Source organism: Enhydra lutris, unplaced genomic scaffold (genome assembly GCF_002288905.1).
Source record: "Enhydra lutris kenyoni isolate GAN:26980312 unplaced genomic scaffold, ASM228890v2 scaffoldscaffold12, whole genome shotgun sequence".
NCBI lineage: Eukaryota > Metazoa > Chordata > Mammalia > Carnivora > Mustelidae > Enhydra > Enhydra lutris.
This window is the reverse complement of record NW_019154096.1, coordinates 65,744,551-65,765,922: the sequence shown is the minus strand read 5'-3', so window position 1 is coordinate 65,765,922 and position 21,372 is coordinate 65,744,551. Positions and strand designations below refer to the sequence as shown.

The window sequence follows — 21,372 nt, the reverse complement described above, 5'->3', positions numbered from 1 at the left end:
TAAATTCTTAGAAAAAAACATAGGAGTAAATCTTTGGTATCTTCTATTACACATGGTTTTCCAGATAATACACCAAATGGGAAAAAAAAAAAAAAAAAAGAACCAGATAGGCCATCATCAAAATTTAAAATTTTTGTGCAACAGGGGTGCCTGGGTAGCTCAGTCAGTTAACTGTCTGCCTTCGGCTCAGGTCATGATCCCCGGGTCTTGGGATCAAGCCCTGCATCAGGCTCCTTGCTCCAACAGGAAGCCTGCTTCTCCCTCTCCCTTTTGTGCCACTCCCCCTGCTTTGTGCTCACTCTCTCTTTTTCTGTCAAATACATAAATAAAATCTTCAAAAACATTTTTGTGTGTGTGCAACAGAGTACATTATCAAGAAAATGACAGGACAATCCATAGAGTAGAAAATATATTTGCAGATCAATCTTTGATAAAGGACTTATATCTACAGTATATAAAGAACTCTTACGATTCCATAATAAGAAGACAAATACCCCAATTAAATAATGGGCAAAGAATATTATGGACATTTCTCTGAAAAAGAGTGGAAAAAGCCAATAGGCACATGAAAAGATGCTCAACACCATATCCACTTAGAAACTATATATCATAACTGCAATGAGATACTACCTCACACAAACCAGGATAACTATAATCAAAATGACATGAAATAACCAGTGTTGGTAAAGATCTAGAGTAATCAGAACCCCTTGTGAACTGTCAGTGGGAATATAAAATAACACAGCAGCAGCTGAAACAGTTTGGTAGTTCCTCAAAAGGTTTGATGTAGTCGCTGCTTGACCCAAAGTAATTGTATCTAGTAAAGATACACCATTTCAAAAGTGATGAAAATAGGTCCGCACATTAATTCTTACATGCATGTTTATAGAAGCATTATCCAAAAGACCTCAAATTGTAAAGACCCAAATGTCCGTCAGGTGATAACTGAATAAATAAATTGTGGTATATTCATAAAATTGAACATTATTTGGTAATATAAAGAAATAAAGTACTGCTATATGCTGCCACATGGATCAAATTTGAAAACATTATGAAATGTGAAAGAAACCAGTCTCAACAGACTACCACTATGATTCAATTTACTTAAAATGTCCAAAATACATAAATCCATAGAGATATAAAGATTAGAGATACATAATGGATACATAAACCCATTAAAGATATAAAGATTGCCCATAGCTGACAAGGGTAAGTGGGGGCTTAATAGTGACTGCCGATAAGTATAAGTTTTTTTCTGGGGATGGTAAAATTGATGGTGGTGATAGCTGCATAATTCTGATTATACTAAAAACTCATTGAGTTATATACCTTTAAATGAGTAAATTGTACGGTATGGTGGTTAATCTTTGGTGTCAATAAAACTAGGTTACAGTACTCAGTTTTTAAATCAAATACTAATGGCCTCCTCTTCAGTGTGGTAGGAACTTGTATATGTGATAGAAGGGTCATCAACTTAATCTGGTGATTCAGTTATATTACATGGCATAGCTGACTTTAAGAAAGGAAACCCATTCTGATTGAATCCAACCAAAAGATCCTTTAAAAGGGATTGGTCTCTACTGGAAGTAAGAGATTTCATGTGAGCTTTCGAGATGATGTTGCTAGTTTTAGTGATGGAGGGGGACATGTGGGAAAGAATGTGAGCATACTTCAGGAGCTGAAGTGGTTTAGTATTGACAGCCGGTGAAAAAACAGGCACTTAGTTATACAACTGCAAGAACTGAATTTTGACAAAAATCTGAATAAGTTTGGAAGCACATTCTTCTCCAGAGCTTCCAAAGACTCAGCCTGACACCTTGATTTCAGCCTCTGAGACCTTGAGCAGAGAAGCCAACCAGGCCACATCCAAGAGCTATAATTCCAAGCTATAATTGTGTATTGTTTAGGCCTCTAAGTCTGTGGTAATTTGGCATGCTGCAAAAGAAAACTAATACATTCTCCAAAATAGAGCAGTGGAGAAAAATGAACAAACTGATGTGATGGCAGCTACTTATCTCTAAGTAGAAAGTGGTAACCTACAATATCTCTGGAAATCAAAAGAGAAGCCTTATCATACATTGTTGAACCTTCACCTATTTTGAACGTTTACTGTTAGGTAGAAATGTTCAGGAATGTTATGTCCTCTTGATGAATTCACCTATTTATCTTTATGAAGTGATCCTCTTTATTCTAGGTAATATTTTTTGCTCTAAAATCTGTATCTCTTATGTCAATGTCACCAATTCAGCTTTCTCTTGACTTGTGTTAGCATAGTTTATCTATTTCCATTCTATCACTTTTTAAATGTATCTTTGTATTTTAAATGGGTTTCTTAGAGGTAGAGTATTGGGTCTTGCTTTTAGCTAATATGAAAATCTCAGCCTTTTTATTATGGTGAGTATATCATTTACATTTAACATGATTATTGAAATAGCTGAGGTTAAATCTATCATTTGCCATTAGTGAACTATTTGTCCCATCTGTTCTACATGGCTCTTTTTCCCTTATCTTGCCTTCATTTGGGTTATTTTATCTACTTCCTTGGCTATGACTCTGTGTTATTTTAGTAGTTCTTTAGGGTTTAGAATATACATCTACAAATTAAGTTCAAGATTTACCACTTCAAATATTGTTTAAAAAAAAAAAAATCTTACAACAGTAGACTTCCAATATTCTTTCCTTGGCCTTTGAGGTATTGTTGGTATATTTCTACATAAAACTTAAACTCAGAATACACTCTTGTCATTTTTGCCTTAAAACACTAATTGCCTTTTTTAAATATGGAAGTTTTAGGGGAAAAAATTCTTTACTCACGGTGCTACCATGTCTTTTGTTCTTCATTCCTTTGTGTAGATCAGATTTATATATGGAAATTATTCTTCTGAATGAAGGACTTAAGATTTCTTAACACTTCTTATACAGCAGGTCCACTGGTAATGAATTTTAGAGTTTTTAGAACTTTGAAAGAGTCTTTTTTAACCCTTATTTTAAAATATATATATATATATATCATTAAGTAAAGAATTTCAAGTTTTTTTCTTTTGCTATTTTAAAGATGCTGCATTTCTGTTGCTCCACTGTTTTCTGGCTTTAATTTTTTCTGCTAAGAAACCTGGTTCAAACTTATCTTTGTTTCTCTGTTCATACTGAGCCTTATTTCTCTCTGGGCTGCTTTTATCTTTTTATCACTGGCTTTAAACAATTTAATTATTAAGGGAATTGATATAGATATCCTCACGTTTCTTGTACTTAACATTTATTGACATTCCTGCCTCTTTGGATTTTCAGGTTTCATCCAATGCGGAAAAATTTTGCCATTTTTTTTTTTTTTTTCTGATTTTTCTAAGCCCTTTCTCTCTCCCCTCATTCAGAGTATCCAATCACAAAAATACGAGGCCTCATGCCCCACAGCTCATTGATGTGCTGTTCATTTTGCTTCAGTTATTCTTCCTTCTGTGCTTCATTAGAGTACTTCCTATTTGTCTTTGAGAGTATACCAATCTTTACTTTTACAGTGTCTAATCTGATATTAAGCCCATTCATTTTTCATCCTAGAATATATTTCATCTCTATAAATTCTACTTGGTTTTTTTGTTTTCTTTTATTTCTGTGACTCTACTTAACATGCTCAAAAGTTTAATTTTTAAATTTGAAATACCTTCATAATCATTTTTTCAATAGCCTTGTCTACTCTTCACATCTATTTAATTTCTAGGTTGGTTTCTATTGATTGTTTTTTCTTTACCAGTTGGGGTCAAGGTTTTCCTATTCTTTGCATACATGCTAATTTTTTTATTGGAAGCCAGACATAGTAAATCTTAAATATTACATTTTGGATGCTGGAAACTTTTCATATTCCTATATTGTTTAGCTTTGTTCTGGAATTTGGCTATGTTAATTGAAGACAGTTTGATCCTCTGGCCAGGTTACACAAGACAATTGCAACATCTAGTCTAGTGAAAATTTTGCCATATTAAGTAAAGCAAATTCTTCTAAAGTACTCTACAAGATGTCCAATGAATAATGCCCAGGCAATTCCCAGTCCTGTGTGCTATTTGCTATTCCTTTTATTCCACTCAAGTAATTCTTCCTGCAGAACTCAAGTAGTTTTCTACAATGTTGTACTTATTTTTTAGCTGAATATTGAGAGGATACCCTTCTTCAGTTTTCCACAATTCTCTCTCTCTGCTCAAATCTCTTCTTTGAACAGACAGGCACCTTGTCCTCCGCTCCCCAGATTCCCAGTTCCATTTTTCCAACACAGGATAACCAGACTCTACTTGTGTCCCCTGACTGCAGCACCTCATGCAAACTTTCTTCCAGCACTAACTGGGGATAGTGGTAAGGTTCACCTGACTCCTTTCCTGTTTCTGAGGGATCATTAACTTTGGCTGCCTGTCCAATGTCTCAAGAAGTGTTTTTCATTTTGTCCCATTTCTTAATTGTTTCAAGTAGGGGCAATTAAATTGGGTTATTTTTAGAGTAACCAGTCATCCCAGTTTTCTCAGGACTATACTGGTGTTTGTACTGAAAGTCCCACATCTCAAGGAAGCCCTCAGTCCTGGACACATTCCAGGATAGCTGGTTACCCTACTCACTGTTAACTCCATTTCTCCTTGGTGATAAAGTTTTTTTTTTTTTTTTATTTAAAAAATTTTAAAAGATAACTTGCCATTAAAGCAAAATTAATAAAAAAGTACACTATGTGATTTATAACATATTTAAAAGTAGTAAGGCTCTTACACTACTGTGAAGTTATAATATCACTTAAATATAGACTGTGTCAAGTTAAAGATGAATAGAAATCCAAGAGCAAGCAAAAGAAGGTAATATAGTCAATAGGCCAATAAAATGAAGCATAAAATATGCTCAATTAATTCAAAGGAAGGCAAAAAAAGGAGGTAAACAGATACAAAGAATAGATGGGAAAAAGAGAAAATAAGTAACCAGATGGAAATTTAAGTCAACCATATTGATAAAACATTTACTTTAAAAGACCCAAACACATTAATTTAATGGCATACACTACCAAATTGTATTAGAAAGAGCCTAACAATGTGTTATCTATAAAAAAACATACTAAAAATACAACACAGGTAGCTTAAAGTAAAAATATGGAAAGAGTGTATCATAAAACCACTACTGAAATGTAGTTTCTAGAGGAACATTCATAACATCAAAGGCTTATATTAGAAAAAAATTATCAACTTAGTTATTTAAGTTTCAACCTTATGTAACTAGAAGAAAAGCAAATTAAACTATAAACAAGCAAAATGAAGGAAAAACTAAGAGCAGAAATTAATGAAATATCAAATGGACAATAGAGGAAAATCAATACAATGAAAAGCTATTTCTAGGATCAATGAAAACTGACAAACCTCCGGACAGACTGCTCAAGAGAAAAAACACAGATTATCAATATTTAGAATTAAGGAGAGGTTATCACTAAAGATCCTTTAGAGAAAAGGATAATAGCAATTATTATGAATATCTGTCAGTAACATCTTAAATGAAATAAATTCCTCGAAAGACACAAACACTAAACTCCTTCAAGAAAAGTTAGTGAACCTGAATAGCTTCATACCTACTTAAAAAAAAAAAAAAAAAAAAAAAAGAATTTGTAGTTAAAATCTCTCTCCCAAAGAAAACTCCAGGCCAGATGTCTTCATAGGTAAATTCCACCAAATATTTAAGAAGTAATGCCAACTTTACATAAACTCTCCCAGAAAATGGAAGAGGAAAAAGTATTTCCCAACTCTTGAGAATGATACCAAACCGGACCCTAAGATAACTACAGGCAAATATTCTCAACAATATAAATCCAAAAATACTTAGCAAGATTTAAACAAATTGAACCCAGCAATATACTAAAAGGATACTACATCATAAGTGGAGTCTATCCCAAAATGCAAGATTGGTTTGGCATTTGAAAACCAAACAATATGAATTAATGATATTAACTAAGACAAAAAATAATTATACGATCAGCTCAATAGACACATGTCTTTGGAAGAATTACACATCTGGCCGTGATTTAAAACAAACAAATAAACAAACAAAACAAACAAATAAACAAAACAAAACCTCAACTAACTAGGAACAGAAGGGAAGTTCTTCAATCTGTAAGGACATTTATGAAAAACCAACAGTTAACATTTTACTTAAAGGTTAAAGGCTAAATACTTTCCATTTAAGACTAATGTACACTCTCACTAATTCAATACCATGTTGCACAGTAGGTCTTGACAGAGCAATAGGGAAAGAACAAAAATAACATGCATGATGCAGAAAGGAAAAATAACTCTGTTTATTGAAAAGCAATGTTAAAAAAAATCCTAAGGAATCTATAAGAAATGTACCAGGATGAACAGAAGAAATCACCAAGGTCACTTAGTACAGGGATACTATATAGTAAAATAAAATGTATTTCTATAAAATAGCAAATTAGGGGCACCTGGGAGGTGCAGTCAGTTAAGCATCCAATTTTTGGTTTCAGCTCAGGTCATGATCTTGGGCTTGTGGGATTGAGCCCCATGTCAGGCTCTGCACTCAGCATAGAGTCTGTTTAAGATTCTCTCTTCCTTTTATTTAGCCCCTCCTCCCACTCTGTGCACACATGCTCTTTCTCTCTCTCATAAATAAACCTTTTTAAAATAACAATAATAAAATAAAATAGCAAATCATTAGAAAATTATGTCTTTAAAATCCCATTTGTTCCAGCATGAGGAAACACTGTAGAACTTTTTGATAACTGAAAACAATGAAGGCTGCCTAGGACTATGTCTCCCAAGAAACAAAGAAGATGACTTAGAAGTGTGGATAATTTGAAGAACGGCTCTTGATTATGGAGAAAAAATGTGGGAAGTAAGAAAGGTGCCTTTTAGGACCAGGTGGTTAAGGGATAAAGAAATTAATTGGAAAGTTAAATTCCTGCAAGACAAAAAAGAAAGCCACAAATTCAGAGGCCACACAGTCCTTATCTTGGCCACCACAACTTTGCTGTTCTCACAAAAGAGAGACCATAAAACCAGAAATCTTACAAATACACCAATGCCAGAAATGGGAAGAAAAAAAAAAAATGACACTACACAGTTATTCCCCAAAAATCAGAAAAATAACAATAAAATCAAGAAACCAGATAGGACATAGCTTAACTGATGAAAATTCTCCTGAAAAATATAACCATGGAGCAGGAAATTATGACAACTTTCTAAGCAATAAATATAGTTAAACCAACATTTGAAGAGTTTTTTTAAAACTACCTTAAATCAGAAATTCAATTAAGAATAGACATGGACATAAAAGAGGAAGAAATGAAAAAAGAGTTGACTGAACTATGGAAGGAAATGAAAACAAGCCCCGAAATGGACACTGAATTATAAGATATCCAAAATAGAAAAATAGACAACCTTCACAATTTAATGAGGCATTAAAAGCAAGGCAGAAAAACAACCAAGAAAGCGATAAGGTGATTCAGAGAGAAATAAAGAGGGTCAGAAATGGAGAATCTATTTAAAAATATAATCCAAGAAAACTTCTTAGAAATAAAATAATACCTTTGTACCCCCTTCCAGTCACTAGTTGCTGTGCCCCAAAAGTTACCACTTTCCTGACCTATATAATACCATAAAACAGATTTGCCTGTTTTTGAACATTAGGTAAACTGAGTCAGTGTCTTGTTTATGTCTGGTTTCCTTCTCTCCACACTGTGTATGGGAGAGCCACCATATTGTTCCATACAATTATAGGTTAATCATTCTCATGCTATATGTTCTGTTGTGCATAATATCAACTTCTTTAATCATCCAACTGTTGATGAACATTTCGATGAGTTCTAGGTTGGAGATATTAAAATGGTGCTGCTATGAACATCCCTAGGCATGTCCTGTAAATGAACATAACTTGCTTCCTGTTGGGTTATTGGGCCTAAACCAGGGATCAGCAAACATTTTCTGTAAAGGACCAAATAGTAAGTGTTTTTAGACACTGTGGGCACATACAGACTGTCAGAGATTCTTCCCTTCCTTAATTTCCTTCCCTCCTACTCTCCTCCCTTCCCCACTCTTTCTCCTCCTCCTTTTCAGTTTTAAAAATGTGAAATCACTCTTGTTCGCAGGCTATGTAGAAACAAGCCACAGGCTAAATTGGGCAGCAGACTTCAGTTTACCTGCCACGGCCTACACATACGATTCTTGAATCATTGGGTATACATTTGTTCAGCTTTAACAGGTATTTCCAAAATATTTTCAAAGTGTTTATACCTTTTAGGCTCTCAAAAACCAATATATGAGATTTCCATTTGCTCTACATCCTTGCTAACATTTAAAATTATCTTTTTTTCATTTTAGACATGCTCACGGGAGATTAGTGGTATCATTTTGCGGTTTTCATTTGCATTTCCCTCAAGACCAAAGAGATTAAACAACCTTTCAGATGTTTATTGGTCTTTTAAATATTCATTTTTGTGATGTTCAACTATCTTGGCCATTTTTTGTTTGTGTAGTCTTTTATTACTGGTGTATAAAAAATATCAATTCTGGATAAAGGGCTTTATCAGGTAGTAATGTAAGTATCTTCAATTCTGTAACTTTCCTTGCTCATGTTTTCAATGTTTTTTATGAAAAGAATTCTTAGATCTTAATATAGTACAATTTATCATATTTTCCCATATGGTTAATCTTTTGAGTCTTGTTTAAGAAGTGACTGTTAGGTGGGAGTTAAGATGGTGGATTAGTAGGAGGAACTTATGCTTGCCTCGTCCCTAACACACCTAGATAAATACTAAATAATTCTGAACATCCAAGAAATTGATCTGAGGATTGAGAGAACAAACTGCACAACTAGAGGGAGAAAAGAGACCACATCGTGGAAAATAAGAAGTGTGGAGAAGTGATTTGGGAGAAGAAAAGAATCATGGGCTACAGAGGAGAGGGAGCCCTGATCATGGAGAGAAGAAAGGGAGAGAGAGAGAGAGAGACAGACAGACAGACAAAGAGCAGCGCACAAAGGATCACACAAGAAAAACATTTACCAAAACCACTGACTGGGAAAACAAGAGGGGCTGATTATTGTGCATTTTTATAACCAGAGGAGTTCAAAGACTGAAGTTTTAGAAGTCCACACTTGGGATTCACAGTGCCTGGATAGATAAAACCTGACTTGTATATATTCCCTGGATGAAATTAATTGAAAGGCAAAGGAGGAATGCCCAGAACACTAGGCCTCCTTTGAAGTTTCAAGGCTGAAAGTAGACAGACAGATTCTTACTGCAGCTCAAGATTCTCTTCCCAGGAGTAGATGTTTAAAATACAGGCACCTGTAGTGGTCATGTGCTTCAAGAACTCCTTGCCTTGCATGTGTGTATTAATTAAATTCATAATGAAAGCCTAGACAGAGCTTGGCTCAAGGACTTTCACCAATAGAGCGCCTGATCCCCAGGCCTTTCCTTTCTCCTACTAAGTGTTGGAAATAATCAATCCTTTCATTCGCCATCTCAAGGTTTGCTGACCAAAACCAACACACACTGTGGACAGAGTGGAGCCTGGTGGGTACAGCAGTTCTCATAAGAAGAAGAAGGGCAGAGGCCAGGAAGAAGTTTCATGATCAGAGGATATACTGGGAGAGCTGTTTCCCCACTCTTGAAGTGCATCTGGAAGAGGTTGCTCTGCATTTTGGAGAACAAAAGAGCCAACAGTTCTCATATTGTGTTGCCCCATTCCATAGCATAAGGGTAGAGACACTTACTGAGGGCAGCTAACCTGGATGATAAATTTTGGTGAGCGTTACCATAAACTTCAAGCTGTTGTGCATTCCTATGACTACCCTTCTGGGGCAAACCAGCACCAGCCAAAGTATGATGAGACCCTCCCCCAGAGGACCAGCATGGATCCACACTACATTGGGTCCCTAAAGTTTGGAGATTGGAAACTCAGCCAGCAACCCTGAGATAAAACACAGGTGCTCTGTGCTGACAGATGGGCAGATGGCTGGGACACAGACAGGGTGAAGGCTGAGGAATGCCTGGAACACATGTGGGGAGATATTATTCATATCGTAGGAATCCCAGAAGAAGAGAGGGAAACGGGGAAAGGTTTATTTGAACAAATTATAGTTGAAAACTTCCCTGATCTGGGGGGAAAAAAAAACAGACATCCAAATCCCGGAAGCACAGACAATGCCCATCAAATTCAACAAAAGCAGAACAACGCAAAGACATATCACAGTAAAATTTGCAAAATACTAATAAGAAAAAAGTCCTAAAAGCAGCAAGGGAAAAGAAATACCTCATGTGCAAGGGAAGACAAATCAGGTGAGCAACAGATCTATCCACAGAAACTTGACAGGCCAGACAGAAGTGGCATGATATATGCAATATGCTGAATGGGAAAATATGCAACCAAGAATACTTTATCCAGCAAAGCTGTCATTCAGAATAGAAGAAACGATAAAGAGTTTCCCAGAAAACAAAAAGTAACAAAATTCATGACACTAAACTGGAAAGAAATATTAGGGGACTCTCTGAGTAGGAAAAAAAATTAAAATCAGCAAAGACTTCTAGGAACAGAAAAAAGTCTCCAGAAATGATGACTTAACAGGTAATACAATGGCACTAAATTTATATCAATAATCACTCTGATGTAAATACCTATCAGTTATCACTCTGATGTAAATGATGTAAATGCTCCAATCAAAAGACATAGGTATCAGATTGGATAAAACAACAAAAAAACAAAAACAAGACCCATCTATATGCTGCCTACAGGAGACACATTTTAAACCTAAAGATATCTGCAGGTTGAAAGAGGGAGGATGGAGAACTATTTGTCATGCTAATGGACATCAAAAGAAAGCAAGAGTAGCCATACTTATAACAGATGAACTTGATTTTAAAACAAAGGATATAACAAGAGATGAAGAAGAGCAAATATCTTAGTAAAGGATTCTATCCAACAAGAAGATCTAACAGTTGTAAATATTTATGCCTCCACTTGGGAGCACCCAAATATATAAATCAATTAATAACAAACATAAAAAAACTCACTGATCATAATACAATAATAGTAGGGGACTTTAACATCCCACTTAGCAATGGACAGGTCATTTAAGCAGAAAAGCAACAAGGAAATAAGGCCTTTGAATGACACACTGGACCAGATGGACTTATCAGATATATTCAGAACATTTCATCCTAAAGCAGCAGAATACACATTCTTTTCAAGCACACATGGACATTCTCCAGAATACATCACATACTGGGTCACAAATCAGGCCTTAATAAGTACAAAAAGACTGAGATCATACCATGACATATTTTCTGACCACAATGCTATGAAACTTGAAGTCAACCACACAAAAAAATTTGGAAAGACCACAAATACATAGAGGTTAAAGAACATCCTACTAAATAAAGAATGGGTTAACCAGGAAATTAAGAAGAAATTTTTAAAAATGCATGGAAACAAATGCAAATGAAAACATGACAGTCCAAAACCTCTGGGATGCAGCAGAAGCAGTGCTAAAGGGAAGAATAAAGCAACACAGGCCTACCTCAAGAAGCAAGAAAAATCTCACATATATAACCTAATCTTACACCTAAAGAAGCTAAAAAAGGAACATCAAATGAAGCCTAAAGCCAGCAGAAGAAGGGAAATAATATAGATTAGAGCAGAAATAACCAATATATAAACAATTAAAAAGAGTAGAACAGATCAATGAAACTAGGAGCTGGTTCTTTGAAAGAACTACTAAAATTGATAAACCCCTTATAAGCCAGACTTATCAAAAAGAAAACAGAAAGGAAAAAAAGTCACAAAAGAGAGAGGAGAGATCACAACCAACACCACAGAAACACAATTATAAAGGAATATTGTGAAAAATTATATGACAACACTAGAAACATATAAACTACCAAAACTGAAACAGGAAAAAAATAGAAAATTTGAACAGACTGATAACCAGCAAAGAACCTGAATCAGTAATGAAAAAACTCCCAACAAACAAAAGTCCAGGGCCAGATGTCTTCACAGGGGAACTCTGCCAGACACTTATACCCAACTTTTGTAACAACATGGACAGGACTGGAAGAGATTATGCTGAGTGAAATAAGTCAAGCAGAGAGTCAATTATCATATGGTTTCACTTACCTGTGGAGCATAAGGAATAACATGGAGGACATGGGGAGATGGAGAGAAGGGAGTTGGGGGAAATTGGAGGGGGAGATGAACCATGAATGACTGTGGACTCTGAGAAACAAACTGAGGGCTTTGGAGGGGAGGAGGTGTGAAGTTGGGTGGGCCTGGTGGTGGGTATTGTGGAGGGCACGTATTGCATGGAGCACTGGGTGTGGTACATAAACAGTGAATTCTGGAACACTGAAAAGAAATTTAAAAAATAAATAAATAGGGGCGCCTGGGTGGCTCAGTGAGTTAAGCTGCTGCCTTCGGCTCAGGTCATGATCTCAGGGTCCTGGGATCGAGTCCCTCATCGGGCTCTCTGCTCGGCAGGGAGCCTGCTTCCCTCTCTCTCTCTCTCTGCCTGCCTCTCCGTCTACTTGTGATCTCTCTCTGTCAAATAAATAAAATCTTTAAAATAAATAAATAAATAAATAAATAAATAAATAAATTTTTAAAAAGAAGCATTCATACCTATTCTCCTCAAACTGTTCTAAAAAAGAGAAATGGAAGGAAAACTTCAAAATTCATTCTATGAGGCCAGCATTACCTTGATTCCAAAACCAGAAGAAGACCCCACTAAAAAAGGAGAATTACAGGCAAATAACCCTGATGAACATGGATGCAGAAATTCTCAACAAAATACTAGCAATTTGAATCCAATAGTACATTAAAAGCATCATTCCCCACAACCAAGTGGGATTTATTCCTAGGCTATAAAGGTGGTTCAATATTCACAAATTAATCAATGGGATTCAACACATTAATAAAAGAAAGGCTAAGAACCCTACGATCCTCTGAATACGTGCACTAAAAGCATTTGACAAAATACAGCATCCATTTTTTTAAAACCCTCAATATAGCAGAAGGATAGAGGACGTGTAAGTCAACATCACAAAGGCCGTATAAAAAAGACCCACAGCTAATCTCATTCCAAATGGGGAACAACTGAGAGCTTTTCCTCCACAGTCAAGAAAAAGACAGGGACATCCACTCTCACCATTGCTGGTACTGGAAGTCTTAGCCTTAGCAATCAGACAACAAAGAAGTAAAAGGCATCCAGATTGGCAAGGAAGTCAAAATTGCACTACTCACAGACAACTCGATACCATATGTAGAAAACCCAAAAGACTCCACCAAAAATATTTGCTAGAACTGATACATGAATTCAATAAAATCATAGGATACAAAATGAATGTACAGAAATCTGTTGCATTTCTATACACCAATAATGAAACAGCAGAAAGAGAAATCAAGGAATCAATCCTATTTACAATTACATCAAAAACCATAAGATATCCAGGAATAAATTTAATCGAAGAGGTAAAAGATCTGTGTTTTGAAAACTATAGAACACTTATGAAAGAAATTGAAGAGGAAACAAAGAAATGGAAAAACATTCTATGGTCAAGGATTAGAAGAATAAATATTATTAAAATTTCTAAACTTCCCAAAGCAATCTACACATTTAATGCAATCCATATCAAAATATCAATATCATTTTTCACAGAACTACAACAAGCAATCTTAAAATGTGTATGAAACCACAAAAGACCCCAAATAGCCAAAGCAATCTTGAAAAAGAAAACCAAAGCTGGAGGCATCATAGTTTCAGACTTCAAGGTACATTACAAAGCTATAGTGATAAAGACAGTATGGTACTGGCACAGAAATAGACACTTAGATCAATAAAACAGACTAGAAAACCCAGAAATGGACCGACAAGTATATGGTCAAATAATTTTCAACAAAGCTGGGAAGAATATCCAATAGAAAAGAGAAAGCCTCTTCAAAAAATGGCATGGGAAAACTGGACAGCAACATTCAGAAGAATGAAACTAGACCACTTTCTTTTGGCACACACAAAAATAAATTCAAAATGGATGACAGACCTAAATGTGAGACAGGAAACCATCAGAATTATAGAGGAGAACACAGGCAGTAATCTATTTGACATCAGCTATAGCAACTTCTTACTAGACACGTCTCCACAGGCAAGGGAAACAAAAGCAAAATGAACTATTGGGACTTCAAGATAAAAACTTCTGCACAGGGGCGCCTGGGTGGCTCAGTGTGTTAAGGCTCTGCCTTCGGCTCAGTTCATGATCTCAGGGTCCTGGGATCGAGCCCCACATCGGGCTCCCTGTTCGGCAGGGAGCCTGCATCCCCCTCTCTCTCTGCCTGCCTCTCTGCCTACTTGTGATCTCTGTCTCTGTCAAATAAATAAATAAAATCTTAAAACAAAAACAAAAACAAAAACAAAAACTTCTGCACTGCAAAAGAAACAATCAACAAAACTAAAAGGCAACCTTTGGAATGGAGAAAGATATTTCCAAATGACATCTGATAAAGTGTTAGTATCCAAAATTCATAAAGAACTTATCAAACTTAAAACAAAAACAAAACAAAACAAAACAAAACAAAATAACTCAGTTAAGAAATGGGCAGAAGATATGAATAGGTATTTTTCCAAAGACATATGAAAAGATGCTCAACATCACTCATCATCAGGGAAACATAAATCAAAACCACAATGAGATACCACTTCACACCAGTCAGAACGGCTAAAATTAACAAAACAGGAAACGTTTTTGGCAAGGTTTTTTGGTCGAGGATGAAGAGAAAGGGGAACCCTCTTACACTGTTGGTGGGAATGTAAACTAGTACAGCCACTCTGGAAAACAGTTTGGAGGTTCTTCAAAAGGTTGCTATGAATTAGCAATTGCACTACTAGGTATTTATCCAAAGGATACAAAAATAGTGATTCGAAGGGGTACATGTTTATAGCAGTGTTATCAGCAATAGCCAAACTGTGGAAAGAGACCAAATGTCCATCAACTGAAGAATGGCTAAAGAAGATGCAGTACACACACACACACACACACACAGAAATATTACTCAGCCATCAAATAGAATGAAATCTTGTCATTTGCAACAATGTGGATGGATCCAAAGTGTATTAAGCTAAGGGAAGTAAGTCAGCCAGAGAAAGAGAAATACCATATGACTTCACTCATATGTGGAATTTAAGAAACAAAACAGATAAACATATGGGGAGGAAAAAAGGGGGGGGCAAACCATAAAAGAAACTCTTAACTATAGAGAAAAAACTGGGGGTTGCTGGAGAGAAGTGGGCAGGGGAAATGGGCTAAATGGGTGATGGGTATAAAGGAGGGTATTTGTGAGCACTGGGTGTTGTGTGTTGGTAAAGAATCACTAAATTCTGTTCCCAAAACAAGTATTACAATTTATGTCAGATAACTAGAATTTAAATAAAAACTTCAAACATTGAAAAAAAGAAAAGAAGTGATTACTGACCAGAAGCCTTAAAGTTACACAAGCACCCTGTTTCTCCTTAAAATTTCATTCCTCAATTTCTATATTAAGTGGATTATTCTTATAGCAATTAATACTGGGGGGTTCTAAGAGTGATTTTTTTTATTCCCCTCACTCCTTCTACATTTATTATTTAGAATTTTTCTATAAGGAATTCTTGTTCATTCACACCATTTGCTTATTTATTAAATCATTAAATCAATACAGAATCAGGATTTAGGTTTTTGAGTTATAATACAATATGATCATTATCTTTTGCTCATATTTCATCCGTGGAGAACTCATTTAGGTTGGTGCTGTGTTCCTTTGGAATAATCATGATCCCATCCTTTCTTTTTTTTTTTAAGTTCTTTTTTTACTTTCTGTCACCAAACAATGCTCCAGGCTCATCGTGTTTTCTCCCTGTCCCAGTGCTAGACTTAGCCATTTCTCTACGGTGCCATGGTTCCTTTCACTGGAAAACAGTATTTAGAAACCAAGATGCAGGCACTAGATATGTTCACTGCTACTGGGATGTCATGGCTTCTAGACCCTCTTGACAAACAGAACTAGGAAATAACATTGCATATATACTAACCTATGTATACATACATATCTATAGTTACTTTTTGTGTATATATGTTAGAATAAACATGAATTCACATTATTATCTCAGACCCTAATCCAACACCACAGGGTTCTTTGTAGTCTTCAGTCCTTGCTTATTTTTAACTTCTTTCTCTGACGGGAAAACCTAGCTTAAATTAAACACAATTTATTTGTCCAAACCTAGTAAATGCATAAAGTATTGTTAGAAATGTTAACTTATACCATGTGATACACAAATTTACTAACCAGAATACAATCTTATATATAGTTTTCTTTTTCCTTAGCTTGACGGTATCCAATCAAACTGTGTTCCAGAGTTACTTAGGTCAGCTCTTCTTTTTTTTTTTCTTTTTCTTACATTTATTTCTTACATATATTATATTATGGCATTTGTAATATAGTTAAATTTACTTGTCACAATTTACTTTACACCCTGGGATCCCCTGGTATTCTAGTTGACTTTTCCTTTTAATTTGCATTCAGGAAAGTTGGTTCTTTGTGGTAAACAACATGGGTTTTGACAAATGTATGGAGTCATGTATCAACCTAACACAGCATCATAAAGAACAGTTCCATAACACAAAAAATTCCCTTGTGAGGCCCCTTGAAATAAATCCCTACCTTTGCTACTCCTGGCAAATAACTGATCTGTTTTCCATCCCCACAGTTCTGCCTGTTCCAGATCATTTTATAAATGAAATAATACTACAGGTAGCCTTTGGGCCTGGTTTCTTTCTCTAAGTAAAAAAAAATTTTAAATTCAATCATCTGGTACAAACCAATAGTTTTTTTTCATTTTTGCTTTTCATATACTTCAAAATTTATGTAGCAGGTTTCATTGCACTCTGTGCCACATTCCCACAATCCATCTGGTTTCAGGACAGCACACTGTTGGTGACTCACCTAATGAAAGTTCTGCAGTGTCCCTCTACTTTTTAACCTCAGAATTTTCACTAGTGCCGGGGCAAACTATTGATCAGACATGCTGACACAGCTCAGAAATACAATACCTCCAAAGATATCACTCAGCCAATGAGAATCCATAGATAAGTTCTCTACCCTCCCATTTCGTCAGTGGGTTAACTCTGAGAAGCACTCTACATGGTTCTTCTAGGTCCCTAGTGGGTGTGAGGCCACATTTCTAAGTACAGCAACCAGCTTAATATTTGTGGTTTTTCTCCCTTCACCAAAACTCTGTTTCCTCAATTGTGCCTCCCAGGTTCACCTCCTAAATAAACTCTTTCATCCAAGTCCTTGTGTCGGACTGTTACCTGTTCTAGAACACTTTCCCAGATATCCCTATGACTCACTCCCTCATCTACATGAATTGTTTATTGCTATTTCTCAGTGAGCTCTTATCTCACTACCCTTTTTAAACTGCAGGCCATATCCCCCTTCCTTACTTCATTTATTTAACAGCAACTTAACAGCATGTAACTTCATATGTGCATAATTAATTTTGTTAATTTCAGTTAGAATACAGGTTTCATGAGTGCAGTGATTTTACTCTCATTTGTTAATTGTTGTGTCTCTAGCACTTCAAACACTCTGGCACATAGTAGGCACTCAATAAAAATATACTGAGTAAGTTAATTTTTCTAGGAGACTGGCTTTATTCAGTGTAAGAACAGACTTCCTATAAAAAAAAAACCTGAAAACTAATGACTTTCAAAATTGAATGGTATTCAAAATGAGGCCTGTTGATTCCATCACAAATATCATTTAAAACATTCCCACACTTAGCATGAAGTTTGACTGGATCTTCTGAATTGCCTTGAATTTTAAGTCATTATTATACTGTGCACAAAAAAGACGATAGTACAAGGTAGAAAATTGGCATGAACCCATTATTTTTCCTCTTAGCAATTCATATGAAGCCAAAGATAACAACTGTATACCATGCAGCTGGTAAGCCTATTTAATGATTCCAAACAGAATGCCATCTGCACAATAGAGATGAATATAGGGAAGAATATTTTTTCATCTGTGAAATTTGAGTCTCATTGTTTTCCTGAATATTTATTATAAGAAAGAATAACTCATTCTTGGTTTCCAAACTGAAATTAATTTCATCACATTTTTATTACCTGGACACTGGATAAACGACCACTCATAGTTTTTTTCTTTAGGACAAAGACTGGTGTCAAGAATCATCTCATTATTGTGCATCCCAACAAGCTTCATTGGTCCCCGTGAAGATCCTTCAATGCAGTGTCCTCTTCCTGTATTACTAGGATCATTGCACCAGCCACACCCAGGCTGCTCCAAACAATGCCCACAGGTTCTCAATCCAGAACAATTTTGAGCTGCATGACAGGAACATTAACAAAATATGTTATATGACTTTATATTCAAATGGAATTATAAGGTAATGGAAAAATAAATACAGTCTAAAAAAAGACTGGAAAAATGTCTATAGTTGATGTAAACATTTTTTTGTAATAATATCTAAGAGACAGCAATTACTTAAACCAAATAAAATATACATCATGAGCAAAGAGGAGATAAATGGACTGACTTAAAGGTGAAAAGAGGTGTAGTAACTATGACATAGAGAAAAATGAAGTCAGCACTTAAAGGTTGCTGAGAGTTTTTTTACCTGTTTTTAGGACCTTTTGGAAGCTGCTCCAGGGGCCTACAGATCACATTTACCCTTGTCCATGTGTACAGCCATGTTAGCTGGTCTTGGGCCTAGTGAGAGCCTCCAAAGAAAAACTCTGCACCTGCCTTGGATATCCAGGGTAACTGTTGCCTGCCCATCCTGAGAGAGCTAAGCCCCATGTGTACTGCACGATGATTTGAAGTAGATTTTTACTAGGCCTCCCCCAGATTAAATCTAGTTTTATATTTACAAGTCTATGAATATCTCCTAGGAAAGTAAATTTTATTTTAGGACTATCTTTTTAAGGAAATATAATTTTTAAAAAAAAGTCTTGAACAAGCATTACATGCAAAGTAAATCTAAACTATTCTCAAGTATGGAATTCCTACTAATACTTTCCAAACAACTAGGGAGATGTTAGATGAAAGAATGCTGGGTTTCTTGCGCTGCTGAATGACAAACTGTTAATCTTCTAGTTCTATTTACCTATTTGGTTTTAGGCTTTAATAACAAGTTACAAAATGTCATGTTCAGAGCAACATTTTATTCTCAGATTTTATTTTACATATGAAACTATTACATAAGGTAATGTTGGTTTCCCTTTTGCTCAAGAGTAAAAAGCAACAGGCACTGCTGAAAGATTAACAGAAATTTCATTCTTTAGTATTTAATATTGATTCAAAACCTGACAGATTCTAACGTTTTTAGGACAATAATACAGGGAAGCTTTGGTAGCCTATGCTATTTTTCCTAAGTTATGAATAGCAGAGAGACTATGTATAAACTATAAGTAATTAGAGCAATCATTTTTATTTTATTTATTTTTGGCTTTTTGAAAAATTAAGTTGTTAAACATCCAATACGGTTTTTTGAAATGTGTAAGAAGTTGAGGAATCAATCTGTAAGAAATTCTGTCATCAGATGATTACTGGAGACTTCTGGTTTCTAATCCAGCATGTTAGGCATTCAGAAGTTACCACTCCACCCTAACAAAAAGTAAGAAGCAGCACAAAATGAAAAGTCAACAACTCTTCTTAGATCTGTCAGAGAAGTGAGGTCACAGAGCAAATCATTGCCTGTAAGACTGGAGAGACAGACAGGAGTATGCAGAGAATCGTAGTATACCACATTTGAAACCTCTGCAGGAGCCAGTATGTGGGGAAGAAACCCTGATCCGAGGGCCTCCTATAGCTGATCGATTGCTGGAAGCTCAGTGAGTACAACTCTGAAAGTTAAAATTCCCAGAAGGACCCAGTCACAGGGGCACTCCCACACTTTTTTTTTTTCCTTTAATCTCCAAGAGCTTTACAAAATCCTCACAGTGAACATCAAAGAAAAATCTTCTTGTGCTTCCAGCAGGGGAAGACAAAAAGGAAACATCTTGAAACATGTCAGAGCGTTCCATTCTTTTCAACAAGGCCTGGAAAAACTATTGAACAGAGCCCAAACTGCTGGGGTTTTATTGGAGCCCACCTGAGCTGTTGGGAAATACCCAACTCTAGCCTGCTCGGGCCTTCTGCGTGGGGGAAGAAAGGCACAAATCCAGCCAGCCATCCTGTGCAACCCGAGAGAGGGGAAAGAAACTGAGAAGCACTAGGGAAGTTCACAGCATGAAGCACAAGCCCATGGAAAGACTTAGTTACAGAAGGCTTCTGCTCCTTCCACACCCTACCACCACATTACTAAAAGCCCACTTACAGCAGTCTCTTTTACCTGTAAATCATATCTGGCTACCAAGAAAAAAATTACAAGGCATACCAAAAGGCAAAAAACACATTGTGAAAAGATAGAGCAAGCATCAGACCAGACATTGCAGGAAAGTCAGAATTTTCAGACCAGAATTTAAAACAACCATGATTAATATGCTAAAAGTTCTAATGGTAACATGCGTGAACAGATGAGCATTGTAAGCAAAACTATAAAACTCCCAAAAGATAGCATAAAAGATCTAGATGATCTTGAGTTTGGTGATGGTGTTTTAGTTATGACACCAAAGGCACAATCCATGAAAGAAAAAAATTGATAAACTAAACTTCATTAAAATTTAAATTCAAAGTTTAAATTTCTGCTCTGTAAAGACACTGTCAAGAGAATGAAAATACAAGCCATACGCTGTAAAGAAATATTTCAAAGACACACCTGATAAAGAACTCTTATCTAAAATACATAAAACTCAATAATAAGAAAACAAGCAACTCAATTTTAAAAATGGGCAAAAGACCTACGCAGATACCTCACCAAAGAAGGTATACAGAAGCAAGTATGAAAAGATTCTCCACATCATATGTCACTAGAGAACTCCAAACTAAAAACAGTAATATACCCTTATTAAAATGGTCCAAATCCAAAGCACTGACAACACCAAATGCTGGTGAGTATGTAGAATGCAAAGTAACAAAACATTCATTGCTGGTGGAATGCAGAATACAGCCACTCTGAAAGACAGTTTAGTGGTTTCTTACAAAATTAAACATACTTTTACCATACATTCTAGCAAAAACACTCCATGATATTTATACAAATGAACTGAAAATTTATGTCCATACAGAGACCTGGGGCGCCTGGGTGGCTCAGTTAGTTAAGCAACTGCCTTCGGCTCAGGTTATGATCCTGGAGTCCCTGGATCTAGTCCCGCATTGAGCTCCCTGCTTGGCAGGGAGTCTGCTTCTCCCTCTG

The 21,372-nt window shown here is 35.8% G+C and overlaps 1 protein-coding gene across 1 annotated transcript in view; it reads right to left on the bottom strand.

Moving 5' to 3' along the window:
• Positions 1 to 21,372, bottom strand: part of LOC111145096 (attractin like 1) — a 796,800-nt gene that overhangs the window by 598,562 nt on the left and 176,866 nt on the right. Inside the window, exon 18 of the mRNA XM_022499729.1 lies at positions 18,182 to 18,400. Coding sequence (XP_022355437.1) covers positions 18,182 to 18,400 — 219 coding nt within the window. The remainder of the gene's footprint in view (positions 1 to 18,181; positions 18,401 to 21,372) is intronic.